This window comes from Macadamia integrifolia, unplaced genomic scaffold (genome assembly GCF_013358625.1).
Source record: "Macadamia integrifolia cultivar HAES 741 unplaced genomic scaffold, SCU_Mint_v3 scaffold928, whole genome shotgun sequence".
NCBI classification, from domain to species: Eukaryota; Viridiplantae; Streptophyta; class Magnoliopsida; order Proteales; family Proteaceae; genus Macadamia; species Macadamia integrifolia.
In genome coordinates, this window is record NW_024870584.1 from 111,921 (window position 1) to 119,899 (window position 7,979).

Genomic DNA, 7,979 nt, shown 5'->3' on the forward strand with positions numbered 1-7,979 from the left:
AGAGTTCAAAATCACCCAAGAACTTTCAGGCCCCCACTCTGAGTCTCTATGATGTGATCCTGGGGTTTGAAAACCCTGTTTGGGTTCGCTATGGGCCCAGCGAAGCTGAAAAAACCAATTACGAAGGGGCGGTGGTAACTGTTTATTCTGAAGTATGGGACCCCTTTGGAGGCAAACAGACCTTGGGGTGGAAATGTAATTAAAGTTGAAAAAAGGGGCTAATCTAGAATAACATATTAAGAGTGGGGGACAAAATATGAAGGAATCATAATTTGAAGGAGTATTTTGTAAATTAACAAGATGGGCCTTTATTAACAAATAAGAAGATATCTTCTTCTTCCCTACTTTAGGAAGCGATAGACAGCGATGACTAGTATCAGTTCAGGTGAGATATCTTCTTCAGTAAGAGTCTAATTGAAATGAGATTTTAGGAAGAGATTCCCAATCCTTACTTCCTTAGGACTGTTGGATAAATCATCCAACAAGCACCCAAAATAACAATCAGATATTTGGTCTTTAATGACTGAAACTGAACCTGGCGGTAGGTACAGGTTTGGTTCCAGTTGCAGATATGATTCTCTCAGAAGGGGATGTTTGAGGACCAATATTCCAGGATTCGGATCGTTCTAGGGGTAGCAAAAAAACCCCAAAATCTGAGGTCCAACAGTTTAAACACCAAGGAGTTTGATCCACTATTGTTGGACTACTACCGCCCAGGAACTAATGTAGAACCACTTCCCAACTTAGACAACTAGGTACTAATTAAACAGTAGGATCTTTCGATGCTAACAACTGTACTTTATACCCCAATTTCCGGCAACAGTAAATGACGGAACACCTTAATCAGCAGGTGAATAACAAAGTTTGTAACCCATGTAAACTCCCAAAGAGGTCTGACAGCACCTTAAACAGCAGGTGAATAACAAAGTTTGTGACTCCTTAAGATGGTCTTTATGAAGAAAACAAGGAACACAGCAGACACTAAAAAATTTCAGTTAATAGCCTAGGATCTCAGTTTCTTGCTGTGCAAATCCCAATATCTTACTTGTAAGGGGATTTCTATTTCTGTTATTTCCTTTCTAGTCATAGCAATAGCCAGCCTATATGTGTTGAGACTTGAGACCTTTAGGGATCAACTGCTCATTCCTTGGATTTCTGCTTGTCTGCTTTTGTTCTCAAGTGACTTCATAGCTCTAAACTATTTTGCAGGTTACCTGAAAAAATTCCAGAAGGATCTCGTGTACTTATTGCAGATCCCATGCTGGCAACAGGTACTGATGTTAATGCAGCTTAATCTTGATAGTATCAATTTTTCTTTGGAAGTTTAATAGGAACTTTAATGCTGTCTTATCAAATTTGGCTTTTTTTTCTTCTGGTGTATGATTTTCATGTATTAGAGAGGCGCCATTATGTTTGCACTGGATTGGAAATTTTTTTTCTTAATTAGGCTATTCAATGACAATTAGTGTGGTCATACTTCATCGTGATTGATATAACTACAACCAATTTATATACTGCTTTTTTATTTTTAATAAACAGTGAGGGTTTTTAGAGTTTCTGCACCATGGCAGTTCCTAGTTTTATTTTATTTTATTTTTTTAGCAAAAGAAACCTTCATTACTAGGAATAAGAGTTATTTACACCACATGCAAGATCATAATTAATTTGACACATCGCATTAGCTGCAAGGTTGCGGATGAAATGAGTAGCCTTGAATGATTTCCAGTCCATATAACAAAAAGAAATATTCTTGTACTTTGCATAAATATCCAAAAAAAAAAAAAAAAAAAAAAAACCGTTAAGGAATGTCACGGCCATAGGATGCTGATCAGGTGGGAATAAGTTGAAGTAACTTCTTTGTCACAAACCATACTTCACAATGATATTCCATCCTGATTGAGAGGCCATAGTTTAAACCTTCCAAAATACCGAGAGCTTCTATTTCCACCCTCTGTTTACCTCGAGTGATTCTACTTTTGTGGTAAAAAAAGCATCCCCTGTATAAGATCCCATGCATAGGCCCAACCTGAATCTGATGACAAGTGGTCAGTAGCACCTGCACAAACCAAAATGAGAGATGAAAAAAAAAAAAAGGAAGAGTTGATTGTCTTCCTAAGGAGAGGTCTTGACCATTTCTGTAAGAGGAAATTGATCTATCATTCAACAAGTCAGGATAAATTTTCAGATATATCTAGTGATTTACATTTTTTATCACAAGCATGGCGTTACAATTTTTTCCATTATTCCGAATTTGGTTCCTATGTAACCAAATAAAGAAGATGGTAATTGTGAAAACACTAAAACACCAACTGATTTCAGCCTTACTTAAATTTGAAGAATAAAGAAGATATTTCACCAATAAAATAAGAGATGAGCCTGGGATACGATGTGGTTGCAGTTCAAAAGGGGCCGCCAACCAAATTTGAGTAGCAAAATCACAAGTTAAAAAGGTGATGAATACTCTCAGGGTTTCCTGTTTCTTGCTTGTTCTGATGTCTATATTCTGGTTGCAAGGAGGTAATGTAAAGTCCTCTTGAGTCATCTAAAGAAATGAAAATTCTCTGTATTACTGGAATATCTATAATTGTATGCGGATGATTTAGTCCTTTTGCAATTGTTGGCATAAAAAAATGCATCAATCGGAAGCTGAAGTCTTGAAGCATGTCAAGCATTGTAAGGATGTTAGTCTGCTGTAATGTGGATTTTAGGGATGTTTTAGAGTCCAAACGGGTCCTTAAGTCCTTAAGGGTGTTTTGGTCCTTGTAATATTCTAGAACATTCTCTCCATCATTATAAAAAAAGGAGGGCTGGTCTCTAGGAGACATAAGTGCAAATCCCGAATCAACATGGTATCAAAGCTAGGATCACCATTGGGATCCTAACCCTGATGCCTTGAAGAGTCCCTAATTTTTCTTCTCTCTCTTCTTCTTAACTACCCTACCCGTTGTTGCTTGCACCTCTCGCCGCCTAGCGCCTCCCGCTGTCATCGTCAGCACCGATCGCCTCCACCGCCACTAGCGTCTCTTGCCGAGCATCTCTTGTGTCTCCATCGTTGCACTTCTTCTTCCCCTCGGTGGTTGAATGTGATCTTTCCCACTGAGGGTTGTTACCTTGTTGTCTCTCTATGAGATGATCTGTGCTAGAAGTCTGTTCATTTGTTGTTGAAGATTCCGTCGTCTTTTTTCTGGGACGTTGTCTGAGACCCATATCCTGATAAACACCCATGTCTGAAGCAACCACCTCATCTACTGGATAGGAAGGGAATCCTGATCGTGATTTTTCCTATTAGCTCCATTAAACTTGATGGGAGCAACTACTTGATGTGGTTTTGTTCTTGCTTCTTGGCTATTGGTTCCTGTGGCTATTCTGGCTACATTATTGGGGCTACACCTAAGCCCACTGTCGCTTATCATACTCAGAAAAATGGGAGATAGACAACTACCTAGTCCTGTACTATCTGCTCAATTCCATGTATCCTACTATTGCTTGGGGCTACCTTTTATTGGATATTGCTGCAAAGATCTGGAAAGCTACCAAGGATAGCTATTCTTAAGTTGGTAATGACGCCTAATCCTACGAGTTGAGAAAGATGATTTATAAAACTAAACAGATAGAACTCTCTTTGTCCCAGTATTACTCTACTCTACGAGGTATGTGGCAAGAGGTAGATTATTATGAAGAATTGGTCTTATATGTGAAGCAGATGCTATTATTATTGCAAAGAAGGAAGATAAAATCCATGTATATGTGTTTCTTGCTAGCCTCAATGCTTAGTTTGATCAGACTCGATCCCATATTTTGAGTTGAGTCCCATTCCCATCTCCAGAACAGACTTATGCCATGGTTCAATCTGAAGGTACTGGTCGCACTGCTATGCTCTCCCCTGTTCAACAGGATAGATATACTCTTTATTCTGGATCAGGGACTCAATCCAGGGATGCCCCTCAAGCAACTCCACGTGGAACCACTGAAAAGGAACCTGTGAAATGTGATAACTATGGAAATGAACGCTATACCATGGACTATTGTTGGTAAACTAACCAATTCTCATGGTGGTGGATAGGGACGATCCAATGATGCTGCAAATCAGGATTCTGATGATACTCCCTCAGGTTCTTCAGTTAATCAGGAGGTGCTATAGACTATGTGCCAACTGATGACCAAACTCAATATGGTTGCCTCCTTCGCTGCTCTAGCTACTTCCCTGCCAACACCATCTGATTCTGCTCCTTCCCACTGAGATATTTCGTTTGGTGGACATTGTGGATCGATTGAATCCCCTTACTGGATTATCGACTCCAATGCCATTGACCATATGACTTAGTCTCCTTAACCCTTTGATGCTTACTCTCCCTTGTCTAAGTAACCAAAAAGTTCGGGTTGCTGATGGTTCTCTTTCCTTTGTTTCTAGAAAGGGTTCCATCACACCTAGTCCATTACTTTCCTGGTCATTTGTCTTGCATGTACCCATATTTTCTACTAACCTTTCTTCAAGTAGTAGTGTTATTAATGATCTTAACTGTAAAGTGACGTTCTTTCCTATTCATTGTCCTTTTTAGGACCTGGTAACGGAACATAAAATCAGCAGTCGTAAAGTGGTGGGTTGTTTGTACCTGTTTGATAACAATTGACTTGTCAGAATTATGCTTTAGTTCTGCTTTGGCTGAACTTTATCGGTGGCATCGATGTTTGGGTCGCCCCCAATTAGGACTTTTAGCTGAGTTATTTCCTAATTTATATAGAAAATGTTATCCAAACAATTTCTTTTGTGATGCTTATGTTTTTTCCAAGCAAACTAGATCTGTTTATCCTATTTGTTTAATCATTTTCTTTAATTCATTCTGATGTTTGGGGACCCTCCCGTCATGTTTTCATTATTTCTGCAAGCTACGGCATCAAAGCCTAGCAAATGGGGCTTAGTCAAGTTAAGCCGGAGTGTGCTAGCGAGTTGGGGCAGAGCAACAAAAGCGAAGCAAGCCACGCTAGTAGCGTGCTAGCCTTTTTCCGTACGCTGCTATGCTAGTTGCAGCGCCCTAACACGCGTACCTGCTGCATGGAGACCGGTTGTCCGAGGTTCGATGAATAAATAGGTTCACTGAGGAAATGACTAGGACAGAGGAACAAAGGAGAACACCACTGCCTTACACACCGGTAGTTTGTGACCTTTATTGACTGTTTTAGTTGTATTACTTGGGTATGTTTCGGTGGAAAAGTGATGTATTTCTATGCTTTAAGCTATTCCATAAGACGATTCAAACACAATCTTATGCTAAGGTCAGGATTGTTTGCACTGATAATGGCACTGAATACACTGTTGGGGAATTCCAAGTGTACTTGGTTGACCAAGGGATTATCCATCGAACAAGTTGTGTAGACAACGTTGGTCACGCAGAGAGGAAGAATCGCCACCTATTGGAGGTGGTCAGGTGCCTAATGTTTGAGACCCATTTTCCCCCTCAGTACTAGAGTGATGTTATGCCTTCTGTCTTCTATCTAATTAATTGGCTGCCCTCTCAAGTATTTCCCTCTCATTGTCCTATTGAGGTCATGATAGGTTCTTCATTTGTTGTGCCTCCCAAAGTGTTGGGTATGTGGCCTTTGCAAGGAATCATCAACAACATGGGAAGTTTGATCGCTGTGGGATTTGTTGCATCTTCCTTGGCTACTCTCCTACTCGAAAGGGGTATCGTTGCTATCATCCTCCCACGAGGAAATTATTACTTCACCGTGGATGTAGTGTTCCATGAATCTGAAGCCTATTATCCTACATTTGCACCTCTTTAGGGAGAGTTTACTACAGTGGAAGATGTGCCTTTAATTACTCCATTGGATATGGAAGATGTGCGTTTTGAGGAAGGTATCACCAGTTAGAAATAAAAGGGACTGATTTTTGTCCAAGAGGAGCAGGGACTAATTTCTATCCAGGGGAAGCTGACCAACCCACTTTAAGTGTGTGTTCGCAAATGGTGTAAGTCCACCCTACCACCCCTGCATCGAGCCAGTCGTATACTCCAGACCCAAGTCCTACTATTGGTGATTCTTCTTCTGACCACTCTTGATTTACCAATATCTATTCATAAACCTCAAAGGGAATGTACTAAACATCCCATTTCTAATGTTGTTTCATATGAGCGTCTTTATCCTTCTATTCTTTTGTTTATTCTTGTTGACTATTTCCGTTCCCCCTAAGTAGGAAGATCTTGCTGATCCAAACTAGAAAGAAACAATGAATGAGGAAATGGGAGCCCTTAGGAAGAAAATACATTGGATCTAGTCCATCTTCCTCCAGGGAAGAAAACTGTTGGTTGCAAATGGATCTTCATGGTAAAACAGCCTACAATTGGATCTACGGACAAATATAAGGCATGATTGGTTGCATGAGGACTCACTTAGACATATGGCATTGACTACCAGGAAAAGTTTGCACCAGTGACCAAGATGAAGACCGTTCGAGTTATCGTATCATGTGCTGCCAACTGTGATTGGGATTTACAATAGCTTGATGTGAAGAATGTTTTTCTTCCTGGAGAATTGGAGGATGAAGTGTATTTAGATGTTCCTAATGGATTTACCTCTTAGTATACTCAAGGCAAGATGTGCAAGTTGAAATGGGCTTTATATGGGTTAAAGTAGACCCCACGAGCCTGGTTTGGCCAGTTCCAGAGGGCAATGGTTGCCATGGGGTACAAACAAAGTAATGTAGTCATACTTCGTTCTTTAAGAAGTCAAGGGAGCACATTACTGTTATAGTTTATGTGGATGACATAGTGATTATTGGCAGTGAGACACTAGAAATCACACACCTAAAATCTTATTTGGGAACTAAGTTCAGGATTAAAGACTTGGGGAAGCTGAGTTATTTTTTGGGTATTAAGGTAGCCTATTCATCTCAAGGTATCTTCCTCTCCCAACAAAAGTATACTTTGATCTCCATTATGATACAAGATTGTAGGATGCAAGGCTACTAACACTTCCTTGGAGCCTAACTCTCACCTCAAAGAAAAAGATGGGGAGTCAGTTGACAAGAGTAGTTATCAAAGGCTGGTTGGTCGACTCATATACCTCTCCCACACACGTCCCGATATAGCATTTGCTGTCAGTCTGGTGAGCTTATTTATGCATAAACCATACTCAACTCACTTGGAGGCTGCATTTCGCATCTTGAGATATTTAAAGTCTGGTACTGGAAAAGGAGTCTTATTCTCTCCTTATGGTCATTTGTGTGTGAAGGAATTTACTATTGTAGATTGGGCTAGTTGTCTAGATGATAGGAGATCAACCTCTGGGTATTGTACCATGGTTGGAGGGAACCTTATCACATGGTGAAGCAAGAACCAAGCAATGGTTGCAAGGTCCAGTGTTGAAGCAGAGTTTTGGGCCATAGCGTAGGGTTTGGCTCTAGAGTCTACTTCAGGATTTATGTGTTTCTATTGATTTTCCTATATGTCTCTATTGTGACAACGAGTCAGCTATTAGTATTGCACATAATCATGTCAACATTGATGTAAGATTAGATCACAAAGGACCTAATCTCAGGCAGGATCTCAAAATCTGGCTGAATAGGGAGAAATTTGAGAACTCACAAACCCTGACTTAGATGGAGCTGAAACTTGGGGTAGATGAAGGTCCTACATAGGTCAACAAACCTCAAAAGATGAGACAATTCAAATGGTTGAATTGAGAGATATGTTGCCGACATGAATTAGGAAACTTTTGACCACTCATTTGAAACTAGGGTTCCTGGCTTCTTATGATCCTCAAAATTGGAGTGAAGATCCCTTGTATGATGTGTATGTATCCTTCAAAAGATGAGCCTCAACTGATTGCCTATTGGGAAGTTATGATTGAGGAATGAAAAAGAAAACTTTATGGAGTTCTGCAGAACAACAGCTATAGGCCTTCAAACTGGTCTTTCGATGGTGTTTCTAGGCTTCAACAAACTTGCTTTGATCACTCAAATACTCTCACGGACAAAAAAA

General features: G+C 40.1%; 1 protein-coding gene across 6 annotated transcripts in view; it reads left to right on the forward strand.

The window, feature by feature from the left end:
* The window catches only part of LOC122070454 (uracil phosphoribosyltransferase-like), a 37,367-nt gene that overhangs the window by 23,847 nt on the left and 5,541 nt on the right, over positions 1-7,979 (forward strand). For all 6 annotated transcript variants that reach the window (XM_042634610.1, XM_042634606.1, XM_042634607.1 and 3 more), the window contains exon 8: positions 1,210-1,271. In XM_042634610.1, coding sequence (XP_042490544.1) covers positions 1,210-1,271 — 62 coding nt within the window. The remainder of the gene's footprint in view (positions 1-1,209; positions 1,272-7,979) is intronic.